The following is a 26,623-nucleotide window of genomic DNA, read 5'->3' on the forward strand; positions in this document are numbered from 1 at the left end:
GGAGGGGGAGGAACATAGAGCAAGTCCGGGGGAAAGGGAAACAAAAAAAATGACCAGTCTGTGTTTTCATGATTGCGGACTGCTTGCTTGCTTGCTTGCATGCGTTACATATATAGTACGGCGTTATGGGAGGGCGGAAAGGGAAACAAACAAAGTTCTTCTTCTTGAGAGAATGGAGGAAAGGGGAGAAAGGGAGGGAGGCTATGTAATCCAATACTAGGTAATTCCCTTATGGTTGTAGTAGAAAGCACGGGAAGAAGAGGAAACATTGTGCCATTTCAGGTTGAGCCTAGCTTTTTTCCCTTTTGAAACATTGAGAAAGAAGTGAGAAGAAGAACGCCATGGGAGATGTCCTGGCTCCTTTTCGCTGTCACAAGGTGACCAACTCGGCCATCTGCTCATGAGATGCGGTCATATCGTGAGAAGACAATATAAACAAAACTGCTGGAAGGTGAAAGTGAACCATGAAACCAGTCATGCGGTAGAAATACGCACTATTAACTCTCAATTTGAGTGGCTTCTCTGCATTACTACTGTACACCTACAAAAGCAAATCATCTTTTTGTTTTCTCCCCTTCGAACACACAATCAAAGTCCCAGCACTGTCCATGCCGTACCGTTCCTACACGACTCAATGCCCGGGACCAAACAAAGGCAACACTGTCCTGTACCAACAGGAGATTTTTGTCATCCACCCCTTTCCTTCATCGAAACCTGAATGCAAATCCGCATTAACCCCCCTCCCTTGGGGGTTTTCATCAAACGCCAATATGTTTTTCTTTTGTCGTCGACAACAAGGTACAAAACGAGATCCCTCATCTAGAAAAAAAAATCATACCCACAGTGCCTAGACACCCTTTTGTTTGTTTCATATTTCTTCGTTGCTTCATTTCTTCTTCTTGACCGGCGTCTTGGTCTTCTTGCTCTTGGACGAGCCACCGCCGACGGAGTTGGTGTTGGAAGCGACGCTGGAGGCTCTGGATGGAGAAGCTGAGCTAGGTTTGCTAGACTTTGACTTGACGTTATCAAGAGTCTTATTCTAAGAGACAAGACATGTCAGTATTCCAGTTGATTTGACGCGGTTACATTCATCACGTACCTTGACGCCGTTCTTGGACTTCTTCTTCGCCGGTGCCATGCTCAGAATGCTGTCCTCGTCATTGTCCTCGTCCGGCTCCCGCTTGGACTTTCCATTGACCCCATTGGAGGCCTTTCCGGTAGTAGCTGCGGGGCCGTCCTCAAACTCCTTCACAATAGTCGTGAGCAGCGTATTGCATCGTCGCGACAGCTCGATCGGCGTGCGGCTGAGGAAGAACCAATCGAAGCGGAACAGCGGGGATTCGCGGATATCGTCCCGCATCTTCTCATACAAGCCCTCGGAGTCGATGCCATAACGATCCAGGAGGACCAGCAGAAACCTGTCCTCTTCTTCGGTATAGACCTTCTTGTTGGTGGTAGACACCGAGTAGTTGATCTTGAGCTGCTGGAGAGGCACTCGATACTGCTGCATCTTCTTGCGAAGAAGCTTGCCCTGGTGGTCGATGCGCCTGGTGCGCTCTTCTCCGTCCTCAATAATCTTGATGTACTTGGGCCAGTCGGCAATTTCCTTGTACCGCTGCCAGAACACCTTGGCATAAGCCCGGATCTCCGCCGTCGTCTTGCTGTCAATCTCGTTGGAGATGCCTTGGTAGTCGGTACGACCGTATTTTCCAGACCCGTTGATGAACTGCTGGAAATCACGGCGGTTCCAGTTGCCAAACCCTTGGGCGGATAGCTCTTCCTTTTCAGCTCGTTCTTCCTCTGTGAGCGCGGTAGCATTATCAATCTCTTGCTGTTCGCGTGCCCTCTCAGCTTCGCGCTCCTCTAGAGTATCCTCGTCGCCATCTGCCAGTGGCACCTTGTAGCCAATCTCCTTTCGGTAGAAGGCAGTCTCCCTGTCCTGCAGCTCCTGCAGACGGGGAGGATAGAATTGGTAGTCGTGAATCGGTACTTGCTTAGGCGCTCGGGGAGCCTTGGGCTTGACCTCGGTCTTGGGGTTGGGATACATGGCCTGCCGGAAGTACTTGTCCATAGAGTAGCTCTGCTCTCTGCGCTCTCGCTTTGAGGGGTTGATCCAGTTCATGCCAATGTTCTTCTTTGCCTGTGCGAAATTCTCTCCATTCCACTCATAGGCTGATTCCGATGTGAACTTCTGGAGATCCTCAATGCCAAGTTTCTCGTATCTGGCATTCAACTCCTTGGTACGGGACTCGCCTCGACTCAGGATTTCATCAATGTCCTCATCATCGAGCTCCTTATCCTTGTTCGCCGCGTCGTCTGTAGAGCCCTTGGACTGGAAGACCTTTTCAGCGCCATGCTGAATCATGGACAAGAGCTCGTCCTTGTTTGCAGCGGCCTTGGCGGCAACCTGAGCGCGACCCTGCTGAATGACGACCTGGTCGAGTCGCAGCTTCTGGGCTGCTCGCTCGAGAACCTTTTCTTCAATGGCGTTGTCAGTCACAAACCTGTACACCACAACCTGCTTCGTCTGTCCAATACGATGCGCGCGATCCATGGCCTGCAAATCAGCCTGAGGGTTCCAATCGCTATCGTAGAGAATGACGATGTCGGCCGTCGTCAGGTTGATGCCCAAACCACCAGCTCTTGTGGTCAACAGAAAGACGAACTTGTCTGACCCAGGTTTGTTGTATTCGTCTATGGCCGCAATTCGATCCTCGTGCGCGGTGCCACCATCAATACGGCAGTACTTGTACTGTCTGAACACGCAGTAATCCTCCAGGATGTCCAGTAGTCGGCTCATCTGAGAGAAGATGAGGACTCTGCTGCCCTGCTTCTGCAGTCGGGCAAGCAGCTTGTCCAGGACCTTCATCTTGCCAGCGTTGTAAATCAAGTGCTCATCGGTTGTGTAAGGAGGACCCGGCTCGGCACCTTCGAAGAGGTAGGGGTGATTACAGCACTTTCGCAGCTGCATCACGATGTTGAGGAGTCTCGTCTTGGACTCTCTCTTGCCTCCAGCGCCGTTGACCGCATCGATATCCTTTTCCAGAATTTTCTGGTACCATTTGACCTGCATCTCAGACATGCCCAGGTACACATTGATCTCCTTCTTTGGCAGAAGACTCTTTTCCACGTCGCTCTTGACACGCCGGAGCAGGAATGGGCGCAGAACTCGATGGAGTTGCTGCACAACCTTGTCCTGATCTTGATCTTGTCCTGAAAACCATTGATCAAAGGCGTCGGCGTCGCCAAAGACGTCGGGCAAAAGAAAGTTGAGAAGAGCCCAGAGTTCGTGGAGGTTGTTCTGCAGAGGGGTGCCTGTGATAAGGAGTCGGTTGCGGGAGTTGAAGAGTCTAATGACCTGCGACAGGGAAGACTCTTCGTTCTTGATACGATGAGCCTCGTCGATGATGATGTATTCCCAGGCGAACTTCTTGAGATGGGCCTTCTCCCTCAGGACCATTTCATAGCTCGTAATGCAAACATCGAACTTCTCGTCGACCAAGCGCTCGTTGATGAGCTCGTGGCGCTCATCCTTTGCACCCTGGAGCACCAGGACATTGACCTCCGGTGTCCATTTCGCAAACTCTCGCTTCCAGTTATCGAGCGTCGACTTGGGCACAGTGACAAGATGGGGACCAGTAATGCCCATGATGTGGCGAAGATAGCCCAAGAAGGATATGGTCTGCAGTGTCTTTCCCAGGCCCATTTCGTCGGCCAAAATGCCTGAAATGCCGTTTTCATGCAGCGAAATCAGCCAGTTGAGACCTGCCACCTGGTAGTCCCTCATGGTACCCTGGATGAAGGAGGGCGACTCTCTGAAGACTGTGTCCGCGGATCCGCCGTGCTTCTCATCGCTCAAGAGCTCCGCGTCTTCTTCGGCTTCGGTTCGTCTCCTTCTTTCGCTCGTAGCGCCTCCTTTTCTGCCGGCGCCCTTCTTGGCTCGCGCGGCTTCGGCGTTCTGATTGTCGATCTCGGCCATGATTTCGCGGATCTTGGGGTCGGGATTCGTCTCGATAAAGTGCCGGAACAGATCGGTCAGACCGAGCAGGTAACGGAATCTTCGAATGGTATCATCTTCCTGTTAAGGAGGAAGGAAAAAAAGATGGTGATGCATTAGTACCGCTCCCAATTCAAGTATATGCTGTCTTATAGCTGGGTCACCCTGGGGGCTGGCAAACCTTTGACTCTCCAAGGCGGTCATGTTTCTTTCCGAAGATGCTCCGACGCAATTGGTTCGCCTCGCTGCGTCGCTTCCTACCGTCTGTGAGAGGCTCACCAACTACGCTGCTGGCTGTGGTGTTGGGGTTGGTGTCGGAGTCGGTATAGTCGGGTGTCTCATCGACGTCCTGGGGTAGAGCTCGGTCAATATCATCCATCAAGAGGCAAGCGCCCCCAATGACACAAACAACAACTTACCATTTCCTCGACGTGAGGCTGCTCCGGGGCGTCAGACATGGACGCGTCAGTGTCGACGCCGTTGGCTCGAGGTCGCGGAGCCATTGCGCCTAAATCTCAAAGGGTCGGAGGGGAGCCTCTTTACGCGACTTTGCGTGCACGAAACGCGCTTCAGATGCGCCAGTTTACGGCGGTGGGAGTCGCCAGAGAGGATTTCCGATGATCCGGGCGGGCACGCGGGCGTCTGGAGATGGTCTGGGGCGGTGGTTGAAGCCCTCGAGTTTGCTCCGTGCTGCTGGCGGCGAAGGAGGAAGATGTTTTTTCGAGATTGCGCCTGGCAAGAGGCTCGACGTGCTCATCCAGAGGTGGTCGCCTTTTGGGCCTAGCGCGCGTGCAGGTCCCACCCCCTTGTCTCTCCGCGCCAAAGACAGCCGAATGCGCTCTAATTGGCCCGTTTTCTTCGACACTGGGCTGGAACAAGATAAGTCCGGGAATAATCCGTGGCCAACGACGTCAACAGTGTCAGGGGCTGCTCTTTTTTCTCTTCTCGCAGAACATGCGGGCGGATGGCAGCTGGAAGTGGGCAGGGCAGCGTGCACTTACAGTACTAGAGTAAGTACATTATACCTATACTTAAGGTATTACCTTACTAAGGTAGTACCGTATTACAGGGGACCTTGGCTCTATCGCAGCAGCAAACCGTTGAGCTTCCCAATGCACGTGTCTTGCTCGGTCCATGTATCACCATCATTTCACCATCAACGCAGAGTCTTGAGAAGTCATAAAAAAAAAAGCGAGTAACACTTCTTAAGTAAAATGCTCCTCTCCCAGTCGAGCATTGTCGGTAGCCTTTCTCACAGCAAATAGTACTGGTTACTGGACCTCTCCCAGCACTTATCAGAGTCACGTGCAAATGGCCAGGGTAAGGTATCGACCCATCAACCCCACGTGCCGTTCTACCGCCTTCGCCCGCCTTTCGAACCTGCTGACCTCGAACTTTGCCGCCCTAAAAGCAGTTTGCAGGATTTCCCCTCCATCATTTGATCTGGTTTAGGAACCTTCAACAGCCTCTTTGCTCTCTCTTTTTAGCAACTCCGAAAGCTCTACCTCGAGAGCTGCAGCTCTGGGGTCAGATTCTGGCGCGTCTCTGCCGTGCGACCCCCTAAAACACAGTCAGCGCAGCGAAATTTCCCTCCCTGAGCTGAGCCTGCCCACCCCCGGACTTCTTTATATAACCCCCCTGGTAGGAACACAAAGCTCCTGCTTGCTGTTACGCCACCCTAAACTCGACATCTACTGTAGATCGCTACACACACGCACCCTCGCCGTCGCGCACCTTCGCTATAGCAAACAACGCACTCGGAAAAGATGGACTCGTCGAGAGCTCGAACCGCCGTTGGGAAGCAGGCGGCCCAGTATGACTCACCCGAGCAGCTCCTCGACGTCTTCAAGGCCGCAGCGCTCTCCGTTACCAAACTCTACAAGACTTCCGCCAAGGCCGAAGCTCGCGCGCGCGCAGATGGATACCAGGAGTGCTTGGACGAGCTGCTGATGTTCCTCGACAAGGAAAACATCGGGCTGGACGACGGAGAGGGGTGGAGGATTCGGAGATGGGCCACGGAAAGGCTCGATGGTCGGGACGCGGGACAGCAGAGCGCCGAGAGCGAGGACGAGGTTGACAAGGGCGAGAGGAATGCGTCTCCCGAGATTGCTAGAGCCAGTACTGAACCAATCACCTCGTCACCAATTCAGATCCAGACACGAACCGTCTCTCCCCCCGCCGCCGTCCCCGTCCATGTCTCTCCCATGAACGAAGAGCCAACACACTTTGTTGTGCCCACGCAGGACGCCTTCACATTCCATACATCATATCCAAACATTGCCACCTTGGACTTGTCAGACCAACGACCACAGGAGCCATCCTCCTTTGCACCCTCATTCAGTTCAAAATTTGGAGGAAGCTCTTCCAGAAGCGGACCTCGGTCTTCACCACATCTCAGTCGAGGGGCCGGGACAAAACGAAGGATGGACTTTGACGACTTCTTCGGCGGCTGCCTAGGGGGCAAAGACCCCATCGGCAACGGAAGCAAGCGCAGTCGACATACATGAGCGCTTGCGACTTCAACATCACGATATTTTTCTTGTTCATTTTTTACTTCTACCAGCGATCACCATGTCAGTCAAAGACTAGCACGCCGCATATTTCGTACACATCGGTTGGGAACATAGGGCAAATGTGGGACATGGGCGGGAGGTAGCATAGATATCAGGGGCGTTATTTTATTTTCTGGAGGAAACGAAACTGCATCGACGGTGTCGGAAGGTTGAAGGATTCCCGCCATACATTACCAAGCTTGTTTCGAATAGAGGGTACGAATGGGAGCAATCTACCTGTATGTAGTACTTACACTGTGAATCAGAGCTCACATGCCAGCCCTGCATTGTCTAGACAAACTGTCAATTTCCTGTCTCGTGATTTGTTCGTGCTGTAGATCATATAAACGATGTATGTAAAGCGTAATGCACATTAAAAGGCAACATTAGCAAGACCGCTTTGGTAGGAAACCATATCGCCTCTTTCAGCAGTTCCCTTCGTTGCCCGAGTAGTTTGATGACTCGATGCCCAGCTGGGCTCTGAGTCTGCTGTTCTCTGCTTCGAGGTCCTCCAAATGCTGCTCGAGAACCTCCATTCTCTCTGTAGCGCCCAGCACCACCTCTTCGGATATCTTGGCCAGCCTCCAGAGACGGAGAACGACAATCAGGGATCCGATGGACTCGGTTAGACCTCTTGAGGTTACGTCTATGATGAAACTCGCAATAATGACGGCAGAATCGAAGAGATGAAACCAGGAGGCAAGGTAGCTTCGAGCTCAAGGATTAGACATGGTTCGAGGGGTGTTCCAACTTGAAGTTTATAGACAAAGGGGAAAATTGCCAAGAGGAAGATCACTTGTTATACACTAAGAAGGAAGGAAGAAAGAAAGAAAAAAGAAGAAAGTAGAAGAGAATAAAGAGAGCGAAACAGGGGTCAAAATGAAACACAGGTTAAAATGAGAAGCAAACCAAAGATCTCTGACCTACCTCAACCCAAAAGCAAACAAGCACGCAAATAGTTCAAGCAGAAAGAGGCTGCTAAACACCAGACCGGCAATCTCCAGGCCCTCTGTGAGCTGCTCCACCCAAGGCTCGTCGTTCTGGTGCATCTCGCAGGCAATCAGCTGAATGAAGACATTTGCGGGCAGCGCGGCCACGTCCAGCGCGACCACGCTCATGACAACAAAGTGCTTGGTGCGAGACTCGAGGAGGCGCCGGCTGGACTTGCGATATTGTCGCCAGTATCGCGAGGAAGACGGAGCTGAAGATGGAGACAGTTGCGAGGCTTGGGAGTCGTCGCTGTCGTCGCTGTCGTCATGGTAAGGCCGGAGCAATGGGGCAGATGAGCGATGCGCCATGATGTTGTTAGCTTGGTATTAGGATCTGAAAGGTCAAAACATATAGGTAAGCAGAGCAAGCCTCTGTGTAAGATCGCGCGAGGAATAGTAAAGTCACAGGGAACGGGTGTTGACGACGCAAATAGGTCGGAATCGATTGATGTTGTGTAGGAAGCAGTGTCATAAAAGGCGCTACGAGGGAAACAGAAGCTGGCATTCGCAGCAGATAGATGCATTAGCCCAGCAGGGTATCATCGAGAAAAATCGCCCTGCTGCTCGTGATCTGAGTGGTTGAGCTGGAAAATGCTCGTCTCAATAAGACCTTAGCATCCATCAGCTGCCGCTCCCCATCCAATTCATCCATGTGAAGCCAGGAGGGGCGGAATCATGCTCTGCAGCCTCAAAAGCCCGGGTGAGTTTAGCCAGTGGGTAATAGATAGTGAGTGACACGAGAATGACTTCCAGGCAAGCTGAGCAGCTGGATCTCGGGCTGCCCAGCTCTATCTGACTCCCCCACACTGACTGGGCCCCAGGCTGTAGCTGTCTGGTACCTTGGGCCTTAACTGCGGTTGCAGCCTTACCGTCGGAACAACTTCGGCTCTGCGTCGCGGCAACACGAGGCTCAAAGTGACGATTGTCTCCATCTCGATTCTTTCCTTTCGTCTGCCTGATCACATTCGTACTGTTCCTTTCGTCGCAGACAATCGTGCTGTCGCGTCCGATATCGCTGCAGCCAGTTAATCCAGGTGAGTGCCATCTCAATCTTTCCAACCCGGTTAAGACCTCCTAGGCTGTAGAATTGAAAGCCGCCGCGCTTCAGGTCTAGCCAGAGGTTATTCCCAATCGGCACGGGGGGCGCATCCTCACCTCTTTTTTTTTTCCCTGTTTCTTTGTCCCTATCTCGACGGAACCTTATTTTCTTTCCATCACTCCGCAAAAACTCATCGCTGATAGCATCGTTACCAATCCAGTTATCCCAGCAGAGACTCTGTCGATTCATTCGGTCAAAGCACAATGTCGGACGCAGACAAGCCTGAGGCAATCCCCGAGGGGGAGCGTGAGCCGGAGCACGAGACTGCGGCCAGTGAAGAGGTGGGTTTACTTTCGACGCGCGCGCTTCGAAGCGAGAGCTTGCTACATGATGGAATCTGACACGCCCGCTCGATAGGAGGAGATTCAGGCGATGAAGCGCCGAGTTGCGGAGATGGAGGAGGAGGCCAAGAAGCTCCGCGAGATGCAGGCGACGCTGGAGCAGCAGTCTGCGGACCTCGCCGACGACAAGGAGTCCGTGGATGCGCGCAGCATCTTTGTGGGCAACGTCGACTACTCGGCCTCGCCCGAGGAGGTCCAGGCGCACTTCCAGAGCTGCGGTTCCATCAACCGAGTCACCATCCTTCTGGACAAGTTCACCGGACAGCCCAAGGGGTAAGCATGGCATTGCATAATTCCTCCTCTACTTCGTGCTTCCAAAATCGCCTCGCTGTTCCTCATTCGTGACCTATACTAACGGTGATGCTTCTCTCTCTCTCTCTCAGCTACGCCTATGTCGAGTTCACCGAACCAAGCCTGGTTGCCCAGGCCCTCGTCTTGAATGAGAGCGTCTTCAAGGGCCGCAACATCAAGGTCACTCCGAAGCGCACCAACATTCCTGGCATGAGCCGCGGTCGTGGAAGAGGAGGCTTTCGCGGCGGCGGCCGAGGATTCCACGGACGCGGTGGGTTCCCTCGTGGCGGCGGCTACCGTGGTGGTTACCGGGGCCGTGGACGAGGCTACGCCCCTTACTAGGAGCAAGGAAGTGATTCTTCAAGCACGACACCTGCCGAAAGTAACGGTTTGTGCGACGATTCCATAGGTACCTCGTCTGAGGGAAGGTTCATTATTCACCGCCACTAGAACGGTAACCTACATTTCCCTTTTCTTTCTTTTGGAGAACCATGGCGGATATTGTTTGTTTTTTTCTTTTTTTTTTCTCTATGCAGACGACGAAAGATATCCAGCATCTAGGTTGGCATAATTGAGGAGAAGGGCTGAGAGAGGGCACACGGAGGATCACGAGAGGGTACAATGAGAGCGTAGGAGGGACGAGGGGGGGCGCCCAGTATGGCTTTACTTTGATGGACAATTGCATGTCTATCAGTTGCTGGATTCAAGTTGAAAAGGGCAGCCGGGACGGGATTCGGCGACGTGCGAGCTTGTGTGTATAGTATCAGAACTTTGATAAGGGAAAGGATCTGGAGTTTTCGGCCTTGGTATTGACGCCAGAAGCTAAGGTAATCAGCCGGTTAGATGAGGAAGTAAAATTGATTTCTCTTCTTGTTGGCTTTGGGTGAACAGCTACCTACCTTGCCTACCTGCTCAATCACAATGGTGCAGTAAGGTACATCAAATGGTCGGTCTCTGGCCAAGCCTTTCTAGAAAATTCATCGCCGCTTGTGGCGATACGAGTGCATGATGTATCAACCGGATCGAATATCACATATCGCGCAGCAGCGCCCTTCATACATTACCTTATGCGCTCATGCATACAGTACTGTACTGTACTGTACTGTTGCAACACGCCCCTCATTGGATCTCCGCCCTATTATTGACGCCATCACCGACGCGTCTGCTCGATGCCGGCATCATAGACACAGGTTGTGTAGCAGATCCATACCCGCAATGGAATGTCATCTAAGAACTGTGTACGAGTTACTCTCGCAGGCATGGAGAGTTTCAAATGAATTCGAGTAATTAATTGAAAACATCACCCATCATACGATGGCAAAATGCACTTTGCTGGTGGCGGTCCCATTATCTCTTCTTCAAGTTGGATGCTGTACAATGTTTGATCACGTACTCCGTAGATAGGTTGGTCTTTTTGCGTGACACCTAGAAGCTCGAACTCTTTTTTCTTTTGGTATACTTGATTCAAGTTCCTCTTTCAAATTCGATATTTTTGGTTCATTATTACTATCTTGGAAGAAAGCACCAACTCGTCTACACAGGGATCCCCGCACGATCCTTCAGGTCGGTAGACTGCGTGTCGAACTAAGGTAAGGAAGCGATCTATCGTCAAAGTTGAGTTCCCCAATAACTAGCACAGCGTCTTGCACCCCCAATCACTGCTTGATGCTTTCATTTTTCTATTGCCATAGTATTTGAAAGAGTATACTCCACGAATTACAGATGCCTGAGTAATACGAGTAGCGCTGCTCACGCAACGGTGGAGGATCTGCTCTAAGCGTTAGGTAGCTTGTAGGTACTAATAGTAGACTGATGACTTGGATGCCAACCAGCGAAACTGCGCCCTAGGGACGGTTGGTTGCGCAGTGTGACTGTTGGTCATCAATGCTCACGAGCGCTTCCTTCATCAGCCTAAGATTTGACAAGTTTACTGAGTAGTGACAGACGGGAGACCAATGAAAGCGTGATTTGATAGCATCAGTAGTCAATGATGGCTGTGTATCTACTAGGGGGTTAGCAGATTCTCGTCGTAAGAATATGGAAGATGTATTTTGAGCACCTTGAGAGCCTGAGAACCTTGAAAGTTTTGCGGGTTACTACTAAGTAGTAGAGGTAGGTATACGCTGCATTCTAGAAGGTCGGCGTGAAGGAACTCCACCCCAGAATGGAGGCAGCCCAGTGTCAAGTTGAAATTCTCGCCTCGGTCGTGCTTTTACTGTAATTAGAGGCGAGCTGCTGATTACCAAGCCGGACGCCTTGCATTTGGCTCGACTGTCACGTAGGGCGTAACGACCATGTCGACACATGTACTATGTTGTCTCGCGCGCTTGTTTTGTCACCGATGCTCGGGCCCTCAGCCATCACCGACATGTACCCGTACAGAATTGTATTCCATTCTGTGAAATCGTAACAAACAAGAAAATAAAGCATCGGTACGGGCTGCGTATTTCCCAGCAGGACCATCCAAATGAGAACGTCCAATCAAACGCCACGCAGCGGCGACTAGGTAGGAGTAGCAGCGCGCAGAGGGAAGCTTCCTGTGGCTGTTTCTGTGCCGAGTCCCCGTGGATCGTGATGGCGTCCTGGACAATGTACCCAAAACGTCCATCCGTTTCTAGTCGGTTTCCGGTGGGGGAAGAAGAGAGTGCGGGAATCGATTTGGGTGCTCCCAAATGATGGTTGATCTGAATGATATAGAATTTTCGAACAGAGGAAAAAGATGGCGACTACGTACTATTATGTGCGTGACGGCCAGAGACGGCATCGTGAATCCTGTAATGCCTTTTAGTACATGTACTGCACCTAGAGGACGCCTCTGTAGAGCGGCAACGGCAGCCCTGGTCCCAGGAGGCACCAGACGCCAAAGGAGGCCGCTTCTGAGCTCCAGTCCCCCCCCCACCCTGGCCGCGACAAACAGGCCCATGCCCCGTCGAAGCGCCTGAAGAGCGCTGGGAGTTGAGGGGACGGCCGGAGGGGATTCCACTTGTCAGCCCGCCTCTGCAATCAATCCCTAGATTCCATCCATCCTGATCTTCCTCCCATCATCAACCAGCTGCCGCTCCTCCAAACACGTCGAGCACTCCCGGTTCATCTCCAGCTTCTACTGCTCGAGGTGCTCGCCCGGGCACACGAGATCGCGTCACGTGCTCCTTATCGCGCCCGCCACCCCGACCCGCGAACTCAGCCATAGAGCGGGGAGTCTGGCCTGCACTGCACAGCCCCAACTTCTTGCCTGCTCACCTACCTAGCATATCCTCGCCTCGCCTCGCCTCGTCCCGGCGTCACTTTGACTTGCAGCGTCGCCGCCGTTCGTTCTGTCCCCCTTACCGTGCAGCAGACGTCCACCCAACGGGCGCCATTTCATCACCGCTGGGCCTGTGCTGGAGTCCAAAGTCGGCCGCATTGCCCTGACCCTCTGACCTTCTGACCCTGACTATCTACCTACCTACCTACCTACCTATCGTTGCTGTGCTTTTGTCGCAAGGCTGGTACTGCCGTGCCTGGAGCGCTGTGATATACCAAAGAGAACCTCGTCAAAATGGCGAATCGAAATGACAATGGGTAAGACTCAACCCCCGCCCCCTGCTCCTCTTACGTCCTGTCTATTGTCCATAGGCTCGTAGAGCCTACTTGATCGATGCAGCTCTCATCTAACCCGCATGGCGTACAGGAAACCCAATCTTCGCGTTACAAGTGCGTCCCTCGATCCAGAGCTCGCTTTCCGCCTAGGAGATCCATACATTACTGACCCGGATGTATCGTCATAGTCATCGCCGCCGATGGATTGTACAAGCGAGATGTCTTCCGTATGTTCTCCGGCCTGCTTCTCTGCCCTCGTGTTGTCGACACACGCAGCCCTACCTCTTGAGGAGTCCAGCTTCAGCTGACAATCCTTCTTTCATAGGCTTTCCCGACCCCTTCGCCGTAGCGACCATCAACGGAGAGCAAACCAAGACAACCACCGTTAGCAAGAAGACGCTCAACCCCTATTGGAACGAGAGCTTTGATTTGTACGCCGACATCTGCCCTGTGCCCCTATCGTGAATCCGCAATGTCGAGAGAGAGGCTAACGACGAACGCTGTCTAGTCGGGTTGACGAATCAAGCATCCTGGCCGTCCAGGTGTTTGATCAGAAAAAGTTCAAAAAGAAGGACCAGGGTTTTCTTGGCGTTATCAACATCCGAATCGGTGACTTGATTCCAGAAATCGGACCCGATGCCGACGGTATGTCTCGGACCCTCCCTGCCCCCTTATCTCTTGATACCTGCTCTCAAAGTATCCAGCTGGCTGGCTAACATCTAGCGCTTGCCAGATCAAATGATTACTAGAGATCTCAAGAAGTCGACCGACAACCTCGTCGTGCACGGCAAACTTATACTCAACCTGTCATGCAACCTTAGTACCCCCATCCGCGCAGGCCAAGCCTCATCCAGCCGACCCACGCTCGGTGCGCCCAGCGCTTCGAACCTCTCAACCTTGTCTGCTCCGGCCGGCGATCGGCCGAGCTCTGCCATGTCCGGCGTTAATAACAACGCGCTGGCTCCTCAGCCGAGCCTCTCCCACCATCCCGCCAGCGTCAACGCCGTGCCGTCTTCATCAAGCGTCAATGGCTCACAGTCACGCCCCACCAGCCAGCTGAGCCCGTTCGAGGATTCGCAGGGTCGTCTGCCTGCAGGCTGGGAACGAAGGGAGGATAATCTGGGCCGCACCTACTATGTCGACCACAACACACGTACCACCAGCTGGAACCGCCCGACCGCGGGCGGTACCGCCGCCGAAACCCGAAACGAACGAGAGGCCGTTACCCAGGTCGAGCGCCAGAGACACCAGAACCGAACCCTCCCCGAAGACCGGACGGGCACTAGCTCACCCACTCTCCAGCAGCAACAGCAAGGCTCCGGCGCAGGCAGCCCTGGCGGCGCCGCTGCCGCCGCCGGCAGCAGTCACACGGCCATGATGCATACCGGGGCCACCAGTCCAGGTTCCGGCGAGCTCCCCCCCGGATGGGAACAGCGCTGGACCCCCGAAGGACGGCCCTACTTTGTCGATCACAACACCCGCACCACGACTTGGGTCGACCCGCGCCGACAGCAGTTCATCCGCATGTATGGCCAGAACAACACCAACGGTCAGATTCAGCAGCAGCCCGTATCCCAGCTGGGACCTTTGCCCAGCGGCTGGGAGATGCGTCTTACCAATACCGCGCGAGTCTACTTCGTGGACCACAACACAAAGACTACGACCTGGGACGACCCGCGTCTTCCTTCTTCACTAGATCAGAATGTGCCCCAGTACAAGCGTGATTTCCGACGAAAGCTCATCTACTTCCGATCCCAGCCTGCCATGCGCATTCTCAGCGGGCAATGCCACATCAAGGTCCGACGCTCTCACATCTTCGAAGACTCGTTTGCCGAGATCACTCGCCAGTCGGCTACGGATCTCAAGAAGCGCCTCATGATCAAGTTTGATGGCGAGGACGGCCTCGATTACGGCGGTCTGTCGCGAGAGTTCTTCTTCCTCCTTTCTCACGAAATGTTCAACCCTTTCTACTGTTTGTTCGAATATTCAGCGCACGATAACTATACCCTCCAAATCAACCCCCACTCTGGCATCAACCCCGAACATCTCAACTATTTCAAGTTCATTGGGCGCGTCGTTGGCATGGCCATCTTCCATCGGCGATTCTTGGATGCGTTCTTCATCGGAGCTCTTTACAAGATGATCCTGGGCAAGCCAGTCACATTGGCGGACATGGAGGGTGTGGATGCAGATTTCCATCGCTCGCTGCAGTGGATGCTGGATAACGACATCTCTGGCGGTATTCTCGAGCAGACCTTCTCCACGGAAGACGAGCGCTTTGGAGTCATGACGACTGAAGATTTGATTCCTGGCGGTCGGGACATCGAAGTGACGAATGAGAACAAGAAGGAATACGTGGAGCTCATGGTCAAGTGGCGTATTGAGAAGCGCATCGCGGAGCAGTTCCAGGCCTTCAAGGAAGGCTTCCAAGAGCTGATTCCTCAAGATCTCATCAACGTCTTTGACGAGCGCGAGCTCGAATTGCTCATTGGCGGTATTGCCGAGATTGATGTCGACGACTGGAAGAAGCACACGGATTACCGAGGCTACACCGAGTCGGATGAGGTCATCCAGAACTTCTGGGCAACAGTCAGGTCCTGGGATGGCGAGCAGAAGTCGCGTCTGCTGCAGTTCACCACGGGTACTTCTAGAATCCCGGTCAACGGATTCAAGGACCTCCAGGGCAGCGATGGCCCGAGAAGATTCACCATTGAAAAGGCCGGTGACTTGTCTAACCTTCCCAAGGCGCATACCTGGTAAGTTGTGTCCTCAGTCCGCAGATGACAAGGGCAAAATGCTAACAGTATCGCAGCTTCAACCGAATCGATCTTCCCGCATACAAGACTTTGGAGACGCTGCAACAGAAACTCACCATTGCCGTGGAGGAGACGATGGGCTTTGGCCAAGAATAAATCACAGGTCTGGTGCTGTTGGTGTCCCGGACGAAAGGGCTCGCTTTCCCCGGCCTGCTACAAGAGTCCTTGTAGTAGTGACATTGCTTTCAGCACGGATCCTTTCCTCATTGCTCGTATTTGGGTTTCTCTTTGGGTACATATGTTTTGGCTGAAGAGTCAGCGGACAGAATTTGGTATGCTTGGTTTGGCGCTGGCTGGTTTTATTGCTATCAGACGAGACAAGATGAAATGAGCGAATCGTTGTCATTGGCAGGAGTGAAAAGCGAAGGAGGCTTCATGATGAACTATTGCCCTGTGGTGTTTGCAAGGGAGAAGGGGGTTTAGTATGGGGAGCTGCATGCTGTGTAGGCTTTCGAAGTTGGATTGGGATGCCAATGTTGATTAATAGCGGAGGACTCGCGATATATATACACACATATATAAGTCAAAAGGCAAGCATGAAATGGAGGTGGGAAACGTTGTGTCTTTTTTCATCTCTTTGCGTATGTTGATACGGACTGTTGTAGAATTTAATGTTCACGATTAGCTATTGATTGCGCTGGAATATTGTTGGAATTGGTACAGTCTTTTGTGAGATACTCTACAAATCGTAACCTCCCGCAACCCAGAGAGTGTATGTACACTTTTGTAAACAGAAACTTACATCTTGAAGAGACAGGTATTAGGGGACTTGAGTCTACCAAGCATTGACTTTGGCTTGTTGCTTGACTCGTTGCATTTGTGGTTGACCCTCTTTCCTTCCGTTCTTCTTCCTCGAATTCCAATAACCCTCATTTGAATCCCGTTTGCCGGCGAATTCTCTTATTTCCCACGGACCAACAGCACCTTCTCTTGGCGTATCCGCGCCCGTTGAAAGGACATCCCCTATCATACTACTCACTCACACACACACAGAGAGAGGGAGAGAGAGAGAGAAAGCCCCAACCCTTGCACTCTTCGTCCCTCGCCTTTTCCCCCCCTTTGCCCTGTTACCCCCACCTCCTCTTTACCGCCTGTACCACATCCGCGTAATCTTGGTGTTGCGCATCTTCCTCTGCAGCTGGAAGATGCCGTACATGAGGGCCTCGCTGGTGGGCGGGCAGCCGGGGACGTAGATGTCGACGGGAACGATGCGGTCGCAGCCGCGGACGACGCTGTAGCTGTAGTGGTAGTAGCCGCCGCCGTTGGCGCAGCTGCCCATGGAGATGACCCAGCGGGGGTCGGGCATCTGGTCGTAGACCTGGCGCAGGGCGGGCGCCATCTTGTTGGTGAGGGTGCCGGCGACGATCATGACGTCGGACTGGCGCGGGGAGGCGCGGAAGATGATGCCCAGGCGGTCCTGGTCGTAGCGCGGGGTGGAGAGGTGCATCATTTCGACGGCGCAGCAGGCGAGGCCAAAGGTCATGGGCCAGAGGGAGGACTGGCGGGCCCAGTTTGCGATGATGTCGAGGGAGGTGCTGTTGTTTTTTTGACGAGCCCGTGTTAGCAAGATAAGGTGTGTGATCCTTCGATCCCTGGCGTCGACTTCGATGCAAAGAGCGTCGGGTGTATAGAAGGTTCAGACGTACAGCGCGTATTGGATGACGCCCTTGGTGCCCTCCTCGCTGGGCAGGGCGACTTCCTTGCGGGCCTTTCCAAAGGTCGAGGAGTGGGGGGAGGGAGTCAGCGAGGTGGCATCTTGTCTCGAGGTTGTTGAGAAGGCGGCGGCGGAGGCGGCTCGGATGGGAATCAGCGCGGAAGCGGGTTTGACTGCATCTTGCACGGTTAGCCCACTGAATTCTTTTTCTTCCAAGGGTCGACGAAAGAGGTGGTGGGTTGGGCGTTGTCGTCGTCGTCGTCGTTGGGAACTGATCGGGTGGTTGTTTTTGCTGGGCTGAAAAAGGGAAAATTTGACGCACCTCGGAGGGCCATTGAGGCCGCGGATCGCGTTGCCGGCAGCATTGCTCTGGTGTGGTCAGGAAGATTCCCGGTATCCCTAGGACGCTTCGTATCCTTTTCACAGAGGGAGGTGAAAGGGATTGCTCAGCCGCGGCTTTGTAGGGGGAGGGAAAGGCTGCTGGGTGGGGGGTGGGAGGTTCGCTGTTGACGAGCGCTTCGGGGGAGAGTTAGAGAGATCAATTGAGGCGAAACTCGATCGATTTCGCCGCTTTGGAATTGCGGGGCCGCTGATTGGTTGGAGGGAGATTCGGGGGGGTGGGAGCGAGGATTAGCCGTGGCCTGGGGGGGAGATTTGCCCCGCTGTTCGTGGACTTGACGTGTAAGAGGTGAGTTACCCTGGAGGATTGCTTGCGTTTCGAGGAATTGTCTGAGTTTGGATAAATTTAATTGGAGGAGGTGAAGTTGAAGCCATCAACAACACAGTGGAGTGAATTCAGTGTCGATATCAATAGCTCTATGTATTGGGTTGTTGCGCACCAACTTGACGACACTAGCAGGGGGAGCAGTGAGGAAGTCAACGGATCATCGTCAAGGTCCGGCCGGTCATCGATAAGCAAAGCAGCCGAACATGTTCTCATACAACCAAACAGCAATGGATGGCAATGGCAATCAGGAAAGCTCAACTACAAGCAGATTCATCTTACACTCTATTTAAGTACATATCAAGCAAGATAAAGATGAGAGCAGCGAATCATCCGTAAGCAGATTATAGCTGGTTGTGTCTATCGCCCTGACTTTCATCCATGTAAGTTGTCATTATACAGATCTAAAACCTAGAAGAGAACATGCCGTCCGCAGAAGACTACTACTGCTTACTTTGCTACCTACCTAGCAGCAGCTCTATCCCCTATCCCCAACGTCAAGATAAGATCTTCGGAACAAGAACTATTTTCCTCATTACCCATCTCCGATGGAATCTCGCCCTCTCGGCGTTTAAACAGCCGTACTAGCCAACGACAACTCACTAGGTAGGAATCCCCCGCTGGTGAAGTCACACTGACTTCAGCCACCGCACTAAACATACCCTCTTTTCTCCCCTTCCCGTTAAGCAAAGTCGCCCGGATCTGATGGGACTTTTCCCTCTCTCCTGAAGATTAGTTTGTGCCTTTCAAAGCTGAATCGACTGTCCCGGTCATTGGTTCATAGTTGTCTCGGTAGAGGCGGGAGGGAAGTGTTCCAGCATTGGTCAACGTCATGGTAGCTCACTCTCTGATAAGCAACCCGAGCATAAAAGCCAGAGGATGAGAAAGCTATATATAACAAGCAGTTTCCTTACCCTTTGGAGCTGATATTGTGATGAAGCTGTCACCAGGAGTATAAGCAGTCTTGTTCCTCACCAGGCCGTGTCAGCACCTTGATCCCAGAGCTTACCAAACAGGACACCACAACAAAACCACCCATATAAGAAGAAACACAACATCACAAACAATGGCGCCCAACCTCCCAAAGACATACAAAGCCGTCGTCCTCACCGCGCCAAACTCCCCCTTCGCCATCCAGGATGTCCCCCTCAAGCACCCGGAAGCCGGCCAGGTCCTGGTCAAGGTCCTCGCCTGCGGCGTCTGCTGGTCCGACATGGAGGCCGCAAAGGGCAACTTTGGCAACATCTACCCGCGCACCCCGGGCCACGAAATCGTAGGCGACATTGTCGAGCTCGGCCCGGACGTCAAGAACCTGTCCGTCGGCCAGCGCGTCGGCGGGCCCTGGCACGGCGGGCACGACGGCGTCTGCAGGGAGTGCCAGCGCGGCGACTTCCAGTACTGCCAGAACGAGGCCATCAACGGCGTCTCGCGCGACGGCGGCTTCGCAGAATACGTCGTGCTGCGCGTCGAGGCCGTCGTGCGCATCCCGCGCGACATGGACCCGGCCGAGGCCGCGCCCCTGCTCTGCGCCGGCGTCACCGTCTTCAACGGCATCCGCAAGCAGCGCGTCGAGCAGGGCCGCCTCGTCGCCGTCCAGGGGCTCGGCGGCCTCGGCCACCTCGCCATCCAGTTCGCCGGCAAGATGGGCTACGAGGTCGCCGCCCTCTCCCACGGCGCCGACAAGGAGCCCTTTGCCCGCCAGCTCGGCGCCCACCACTTCATCGACACCTCCGCCGCCGATGCCGCCGCCGAGCTGGCCAAGATGGGCGGCGCCTCCCTCATCGTCCAGACCGCGCCCAACCCAAAGGTCGTCGGGGCCCTGGCCGACGGACTCGCGCCCAACGGCAAGATCCTCAGCCTCGCGCCCGTCGGCTCCGTCGACGTCAACACCGTCACCCTCATCATGAAGGGCGCCAGCGTCCAGGGCTGGGCGAGCGGGCATGCCCTCGACAGCGAGGAGGCCATTCAGTTTGCCATGACGCACGGCGTCAAGTGCATGATTGAGAGGTATCCCTTCAGCGAGGTCCAAAAGGCCATTGAGAGTCTGGAGGCTGGCAAGCCGCGGTTCAGGAACGTCTTGACGATGCAGTGAGCTGATATCGGTGACGATGCTGTGGTCAAGTTGGGAATTTGGATGGTTTAAAGGAGGAGAGAAGATTCTGGGGGAAATCCAATATGAGTAATACTGCATACCCCATGGCAGTTGCCTTGTAAAACTGGGTAATGTTACATACATACTAGGTAGGTATGCAAGTGCGCAGCAAAGGGATTCCCACAATCGAAGTTGGTTCTCGACATGACAATGCAGTAATAAATGACCAATTAATATTTGAACAAATTCAGTGCCAATAACGCAAGCCGAGCACGCCAGTCTCATGATATCGCCCATCCTCAACCTTGACACCATGATTGTAACCGTCCTTGTCAGGTAGCTAGTAGGTAATATACTGGAGCATGCTACCAAGTAACGGCTCCTCTCGTAAAACCCATCATAGCCTTCGTGTACAAACCAGCCTTGAACGTAAACATGCGTCATCAACTTGCTGTCCGTTTAATCAAATTCCATCGTGCACCATCCCTCCTCCAAAAGCGCCCCATGCCAAACTCCTCCTCACTTGTCCACCACCATACTCAGAACCCCCCTAAGGCGCCGCAGTAGGCTTAGACGTGGGCGAAGGCTTGACAAAGATCGTCTCGGCACCCGACGGACACATGACGGCCAGGCAGATACAGTCAATGGCGGGCTTTATTTCGCAACGGATCTTCATGACGCTGGGATCGCAGCAGCAGCATTGCTTGGGCGGGCCCGGCTGCGGCTGCGGCTGCGGCAGGGGCTTAGGCTTCGGCTTCGGCTTCAGGCCCGGCAGATGAGGAGGCGGAGCTGCCGCCAGAGTAGGGCCGGAGGTGGGCGGCGAGGTGGGCGGCGAAGTGGGCGGCGGCGTGCCGTGCCAGACGGTCGGCGCGTTGGCGGGGCAGATGACCTGCGCGCAGAAGCACTCCGACGCCGGGATGGACCGGTCGCAGTCGATTCGGCCCTTGGAGATGTCGCAGCAGCAGCACCCCGAGCTGGGCGTGGGCTGCGGTGGTAGCGTGAGGGCCGAGGCGCCCAGGAGCAGCGCCGACACGAGGGCAAACGAAGCAGTCTTCATGATGTAGAGGTTGCTTCTTCTGTTTGGACTTTTTTTTTCTAGGCAATCCCTTTTCTCGAAGCCGGAAAAATGACAATTTGTCTTCAGGTTTGCTTGTCTCCTTCTGTTTTGCCTGCACCAGGTAGGGCGGGCGGTTCGTCTTCTTTTTATTTCCCACCGTCAGCATCCGCAGGGAGGGTGAATGTCTCAGAATCCAAGACAAAGCTGGGGGGTCACGAACACTTGTCTGCTTGTCTCGGGCGGAACTGCTGTTTCTCTTTCTTTGGATTTTGTGGAGGCGTGTGCACTGTTGTAGGGGAACGCAAACAGAAGAAAAAGGCCGAGAGTCTGCAGAGCAGGAAGGGGTTCTGGAGGGTAAAAGTAAACGGAGAAACGAAGAGAAGAGCTCTGTAGGTGAAGACTTGAAGCGGGCTATCGCGAGGACCTGTTGAGAGCTTTCGTAGAAGTAAATGGGAGGAGGAGAAGAGGAAGAAGAAGAAGAAGACGAAGGAGGAGAAGAAGGAGAAGGAGAAGCCAGGATCAAGCTGTGCGTGAAGCACGTAAGTATGTCTCAACGGCACCTTCTAATTTTGCAGGGCCACGAGGTACACCCGCTCTTGCCCTTGCTGGAACAATCGTGTTCAGCTCCTGCCTGCTTATTTTCACCCTCCGTCACTTGATGCCTCCTTCCCTCGCCTATATTGGCTAAGCAAAGGGTTCAATTCCAGACCCTCATTCCTCACACATTCTCGGCCCTTCTGCTCCTCTCCATCCCTCGTCGATAGGTAGGTAGTATGACCTCAGAAGTGCCTACCTCACCCTCAGCCCGCTCGTATACCTACCTATTACCTAGCACCTACCTAGTACTTCTCTTGGCTTCATATCATCATCAGGTAGGTACTCCTTCTCTCTGTGCATCCTTTGTCCGACCCGAACCAGCCTCTCACAGCCCCATTCCAGGGCAATCCCAAATTTGGATCTACGGCTTCCAGCTCCCGTCTCTCCACCCAACCGGCTCCTTCTCCCTTTTTTTCCCTGCCTCCTGAGACCACCTTTACATAACATGTGCTCTATGTATGCATACATACTGCATACCTACAAATGTGGTCACGTATAAGACTTGCCGGGGGGAAACGCACCATCGGTAGGAGTCGCTTCTCTGCCCGCTTCGCCAAAAGGGGACCTCGGGAGCCACGCCGGGCCCTTTTGCCCATTTGTCTCTCTTTTCGGCTCGGACCTTGCCTTCTCTTGTCAGCATCCTTGACCTCATGAGCGTCATCAAACGTCACTGAGAGTCAGTCGTGGTCTCGGTCGTTGCTCTTTGCGTCAGTTGTGCTCTGCGTCTGTTACACAGAGCTCTTTGAGAAATGAACAGCCCGGCCTTCCCAGACATGCTGCTGCCGTCCGCTTTCAAGGATTGGCCTGAATCACTTTGCTCCAAAATTAGGCTACTGCAACAATGCAGTGATTATGCCGAGCGAGAGATTGCAATAATGCGCCAATGTTTTGCGGTGGGTGTTATGTTGAAGAATGTTCATTCACATCACGTTCAGCTTGCGCCTTGCTAGCAAGGAATGTCATCAAAGGCATAGCATGTTCATTGCCAACTTTTTTCCTTACACATCAACATGAGGTAACCTCCAGCCAGCCTGAATCGTACATAGGTGGATTGGGAATAATCAGAAAATAGACCTAGTAACACATACGCCAAATGCGAAGATATTGCAGTGCGTCATCTTGACTCGCCGACAGCCATCGACGTGAATTGTGAAGATAGAATGATAGAAAATGGAAACGCCAGCATGTCTCTTTAGACATAGGCATCATGATCCAAGCATGGTTCAGGTTCCAGGAACAGGAAGGACGGGGTATAGAGAGTTGCCCTCCTTAGACTTGGGGCGTTCGTTGCCAAGCGGGCCCTTGGGCTTGCCGCCAAGGTCCATGGCATCGACATCCCTGCGGATTCTGGCGAGGCCGGGATACTCCTCCTCGTACTCCCCGCGCTCGAGACGTCCTCGGACGTAGTCGCGGAGGGTCTCGATCACCCGCATGTTATCCACCCACATCTCGTACTGCTCCTCTCGCTCACGAGTGGCTTCGCTGGTGTCAGACTCCGAAGATGGAGATCCAGTCGATGCTGCGGACTCGCTGGCCTTGGGCGTGACGGCACCGCTGGGCTCCTCAGAAGACCGCGGTGGTGCGCCGCGAGCCCTTTGAAGCATTCCGCCTGAGTAGCGGCGGCGCTCACCCGTGTCGAAACTAGGGCCCAGAGTTGCCGTGGTGGACTGCCCGAATCCTTGGCTGACGGCAGGCAAGCCAGTGGGCAGGCTGGGATACAGAATGGATGAAGCTGTCGAGCTGTGTCGGGACTGCGGTGAGAATCCCGAAGAGGCAGAGGGGCTTGGAGAATGGCCCGAGGTATAGGACAGTGCACTGGACGGAGGCGTCACTGCAGGAGTGCCAGTAGATGAAATGGCCGTCAGAGGCGACGCCATGCTTGCCGCTGAGACGGGATGATGGTAGCCATCGGTGGCAATGTGCATGCTGCCTGGACCGCGGTGAAGGGTCGTGGGCGATGTGCCGCGGTATGCGGCGAATTGGCCGTCATGAGCGTGCAGTCCGGCGGTGATTTGGGGAGCCGTCTCGTACACGGTATCTTGCATCTGGCCTAGGATATGCTCGAGCTGGACGAGATCCTTCTGAGTCCTCGCGTTGGGCATGGGCAGGTAGTATTGCTGCGCCAGAGGGTTCTGACTTGGCGCGGGCGCATGCGCAGCGTGGGAGACGGCATGCCCTACAGCATGACCGGTTGACTGAGGGAAGTACGATTCGGTGGCGGCCATGGACCCGCTGGGAATCTGCAAGGCATTCTGAAGAGGGAGCAGAGAGCGTCCGATCTGGGCATACGAGGTAGGGTCGATCTGGCGGCGCTTGGCGCTGGCAAAGAAGTCGTCCACCAGCTCGTGAGCATTAGTGCGCTTGCGGTCATAGCTGGCCGAGTAGCCAATGTGCTCGGAACGAGGTGCCGTGTTGACATGCTGCTGGTTAAAGTAAAGACCATAGTTGGTCGAGGGCTGAGGAGCGTAATAGCCCCCAGGGTGGTGCTGAGGGAAGCCGGCGACAGGGCTTCGCATCTGCCCAGTGTGATCATAATAGCTCGGGGCTGGGGTTCCGTGTTAGTGGTGATGAAGAATGGAAGCACGTGGGATGAAGCCCAGCAGGTACTCACGTTTGGGCGCTTGAGGTCTGTAGTTCATGCCTGGTTGGTTATCGGGCCCAGGTCGTGAGAGAACCGAGTCATCGGCATGAGTCTAGAAGACGGCAGTGAGCCGATTTGATCCAAGAGCGCAAGGAGGAGATAATGAAATAAGTACCTTGACGTGCTTCTTCAGGTCCTGGGGTCGCTTGAAGGACTTGCCACAGAACTCGCACTTGTGAGGCTTCAGGGGAACGTGAACACGGATGTGGGAAGTGATGTGGTCGCGCTTGACGGTAGTGGTGCGACAAGAGTTCCACTGGCAAGTGAGGCTCAGGTTGTTTGTGCTTTTGCGACCAACATGTCGCTCACAGATGTGTTCCTGCAGAAGGCTCGGGTCAGTAACCACGGATCATGGGTCACCGGTCCTACGTTGACGACGTTGACATGTCGCCTCTCCTCGCGGTTCCATCTCCATGCCCGTCACTTACATAGAGCGTCTCGGCGTTGCTAAACTTCTGGCCGCACTGGTTCCAGCGGCAGACGAGCGGCCGGGGCGCATCCAGGGCATCGCCGACCGGCGGCGACACCTGCGAGCTGGATGAGGCGCTGCCGACGTTGAGGCCGGTGCTGGAGCTGCCGTTGGGGCTCGTGGTCGACGAGGCATCGGTGGACGAGGCCGACTTCAAGTTGTTGCTGTTGTCATGGCCTGGAGACAGAGCCGAAGCCTGGTCGGGGACTTGGGCCGACATTGTCGGGGTCCTTTTGATAGGCCTGATCCGGTGGGGCGGCAGCGAAAAAGGGCAGCCAGGAGGAGAGAGCGATTCTGTTTCGGGGGAGGGGCCTGAAGCCAGAGGCGCTTTGGCGCAGAAAAAAAACGTTCGGGACAAGACAGGGCACGAGGTTGATGCAGAAGCAGAAGCGCAAACGCAGCCTCGACACGCAGCAGCCGACGATTTTGTATTTCAAAGCGCCGGATCTGGGGGACACGGGCCCTGATATGCGATATGGATCAGGCCTGGGATTGCGATGGACACAGGTTCAAGTTCCGGGGGAAAAGACTCGCGCCTCTGGGCGAGCCGCTTGGGGGCAGAGGCTCCCTTTACATCGACACAAAGGCCTGGGCAGGCGCGAGAGGGCCAAGCGGAAGGTCTTGGCGGTCTTGGCATTGTCTTGGCACCGCTTGGCCGGTGGGTGCGATGAGGAAGACTGTAGGAGGACCTGCCCTCAGGCTGAGTTTAACCGTTATCTCTAGGTCACTCCAGGTCCTCCCTAACAGATCAACTCGCCGCAGCACCGCAGCGCATACGGTGCCAAGCCGTGCCAAGCCTTGGCATCCTTGGCGCGGTGCCCACCCGGCGCTCTGCGATTGGTCTCGTGGGCCCTCGCTCTGGTCGCTCCTGTCGCAGTCGCTCGCTCTGGCCGCCGACTCCGCGACTTCTGGCGTGTTACCTCGAGTCGATTCTTCGCACCATCATCAGCCTACCTACTACCAGTGATACTGCCAGTAACACTACTAAATAGCACATGTTTGTGACCAGTTGATTCCCCTCGAAGTGGCCGAATTTCAATATGATGGAGGAGGAGGAGGATGATCTTGTTCCTCTCCTCCCCGTTTCCCATTGCCGAACGGCTTCGTCTCGCTCTTCTCGCGCTGCTGCTGCAGCAGCAGAAGGGCGCCACTCTGCTTCGGTGCCGCCATGCCGCCATGCGTGATACAGGAGCTCCTGCTTCTGCTTCTCCATACGGTGCATGGACATGGCATGACGGCACACAGCGTATAAGGAGCTCTTATCGTCTGAGAGATGCAGCTCTGGGCAGACGATCAGCGCAGGAACACGGGATCGAGGTTGAGATTGACTGGACGAACCTCGTCTTGTCCAACCGGATAGTAAGTACTATTATTACGAGGTTGAGAGCAGATCCTCCGGTACAGCAAACGGCAGCGGATCGCAATACCTAGCAGCAACACCTGCAAACCTTCTCATTAGGTACATACACTCTCCAGCGGTCACACGGCCTTGTCCTGATGAAGCCACAAACAGCGCCTGTGCTGGATGCTTGTCCGGGGTAATTCGCACCAGCTAAAAGTACCCAGCATGTCGGGACTTTCGTGGCTTATACGCGTCTTGTACGATATAGTACATACTTCAGACGGAATCGCCTATCGCTTTGGGTCTGGTCTGCCTCGACCCCTTTACTGTAGCATCCAGCTGGCCGGCCACCTCCATATTCTGCTCCGTCTTCTAGTTCTTCC

At 54.3% G+C, this 26,623-nt stretch overlaps 9 protein-coding genes across 9 annotated transcripts; 4 read left to right on the top strand and 5 right to left on the bottom strand.

Annotated features, from left to right (window-relative positions):
• Positions 1–886: 886 nt before the first annotated feature.
• TRIREDRAFT_57608 (uncharacterized protein) lies at positions 887–4,376 on the bottom strand (the record flags this gene model as incomplete). The annotated part of the gene is made up of 3 exons (XM_006963335.1): positions 887–1,039; positions 1,100–4,078; positions 4,179–4,376. The coding sequence occupies 3 exons, from the start codon at positions 4,374–4,376 to the stop codon at positions 887–889; spliced, it is 3,330 nt and encodes a 1,109-aa protein (XP_006963397.1).
• Positions 4,377–5,763: 1,387 nt separating this feature from the next.
• On the top strand, positions 5,764–6,504 carry TRIREDRAFT_104878 (uncharacterized protein; the record flags this gene model as incomplete). The annotated part of the gene is made up of 1 exon (XM_006963155.1): positions 5,764–6,504. The coding sequence occupies one exon, from the start codon at positions 5,764–5,766 to the stop codon at positions 6,502–6,504; it is 741 nt and encodes a 246-aa protein (XP_006963217.1).
• A 470-nt stretch (positions 6,505–6,974) lies between these two features.
• TRIREDRAFT_104879 (uncharacterized protein) lies at positions 6,975–7,847 on the bottom strand (the record flags this gene model as incomplete). The annotated part of the gene is made up of 2 exons (XM_006963336.1): positions 6,975–7,257; positions 7,477–7,847. The coding sequence occupies 2 exons, from the start codon at positions 7,845–7,847 to the stop codon at positions 6,975–6,977; spliced, it is 654 nt and encodes a 217-aa protein (XP_006963398.1).
• Positions 7,848–8,994: 1,147 nt separating this feature from the next.
• TRIREDRAFT_57869 (uncharacterized protein) lies at positions 8,995–9,611 on the top strand (the record flags this gene model as incomplete). The annotated part of the gene is made up of 2 exons (XM_006963156.1): positions 8,995–9,251; positions 9,362–9,611. Coding segments are annotated over 2 exons (507 nt in total), but the record flags the coding sequence as incomplete, so codon positions are not given.
• A 3,406-nt stretch (positions 9,612–13,017) lies between these two features.
• Positions 13,018–15,760, top strand: TRIREDRAFT_57334 (uncharacterized protein; the record flags this gene model as incomplete). Its single annotated transcript, XM_006963157.1, has 5 exons — positions 13,018–13,075; positions 13,174–13,279; positions 13,357–13,493; positions 13,582–15,604; positions 15,661–15,760. Coding segments are annotated over 5 exons (2,424 nt in total), but the record flags the coding sequence as incomplete, so codon positions are not given.
• Positions 15,761–16,748: 988 nt separating this feature from the next.
• Positions 16,749–17,683, bottom strand: TRIREDRAFT_58201 (uncharacterized protein; the record flags this gene model as incomplete). The annotated part of the gene is made up of 3 exons (XM_006963337.1): positions 16,749–17,199; positions 17,311–17,491; positions 17,641–17,683. The coding sequence occupies 3 exons, from the start codon at positions 17,681–17,683 to the stop codon at positions 16,749–16,751; spliced, it is 675 nt and encodes a 224-aa protein (XP_006963399.1).
• A 1,345-nt stretch (positions 17,684–19,028) lies between these two features.
• TRIREDRAFT_120696 (uncharacterized protein) lies at positions 19,029–20,275 on the top strand. Its single transcript, XM_006963158.1, has one exon. The coding sequence runs from the start codon at positions 19,109–19,111 to the stop codon at positions 20,132–20,134; it is 1,026 nt and encodes a 341-aa protein (XP_006963220.1). The 5' UTR covers positions 19,029–19,108; the 3' UTR covers positions 20,135–20,275.
• Positions 20,276–20,411: 136 nt separating this feature from the next.
• TRIREDRAFT_120697 (uncharacterized protein) lies at positions 20,412–21,246 on the bottom strand. Its single transcript, XM_006963338.1, has one exon. The coding sequence runs from the start codon at positions 21,189–21,191 to the stop codon at positions 20,685–20,687; it is 507 nt and encodes a 168-aa protein (XP_006963400.1). The 5' UTR covers positions 21,192–21,246; the 3' UTR covers positions 20,412–20,684.
• A 1,556-nt stretch (positions 21,247–22,802) lies between these two features.
• Positions 22,803–25,401, bottom strand: TRIREDRAFT_120698 (pH-response transcription factor pacC). The gene is made up of 4 exons (XM_006963339.1): positions 24,858–25,401; positions 24,545–24,748; positions 24,400–24,481; positions 22,803–24,333 (listed from the first exon to the last, which is right to left on the bottom strand). The coding sequence occupies exons 1-4, from the start codon at positions 25,116–25,118 to the stop codon at positions 23,012–23,014; spliced, it is 1,869 nt and encodes a 622-aa protein (XP_006963401.1). The 5' UTR covers positions 25,119–25,401; the 3' UTR covers positions 22,803–23,011.
• Positions 25,402–26,623: the final 1,222 nt, after the last annotated feature.

The sequence above is a fragment of the Trichoderma reesei genome (genome assembly GCF_000167675.1).
Source record: "Trichoderma reesei QM6a unplaced genomic scaffold TRIREscaffold_4, whole genome shotgun sequence".
Taxonomy (NCBI): Eukaryota; Fungi; Ascomycota; class Sordariomycetes; order Hypocreales; family Hypocreaceae; genus Trichoderma; species Trichoderma reesei.

Bases quoted from the DNA above. Each gene is read 5' to 3' on its own strand.
- TRIREDRAFT_120696 (XM_006963158.1), top strand. From the start codon at position 19,109: ATGGCGCCCAACCTCCCAAAGACATACAAAGCCGTCGTCCTCACCGCG.
- TRIREDRAFT_120698 (XM_006963339.1), bottom strand. From the start codon at position 25,118: ATGTCGGCCCAAGTCCCCGACCAGGCTTCGGCTCTGTCTCCAGGCCAT. The intron at 24,749-24,857 runs GTAAGTGACGGG...AGCCTTCTGCAG, and splicing joins GCAACGCCGAGACGCTCTAT to GAACACATCTGTGAGCGACA. The intron at 24,334-24,399 runs GTGAGTACCTGC...ACGGAACCCCAG, and splicing joins CAGACCTCAAGCGCCCAAAC to CCCCGAGCTATTATGATCAC.
- TRIREDRAFT_120697 (XM_006963338.1), bottom strand. From the start codon at position 21,191: ATGAAGACTGCTTCGTTTGCCCTCGTGTCGGCGCTGCTCCTGGGCGCC.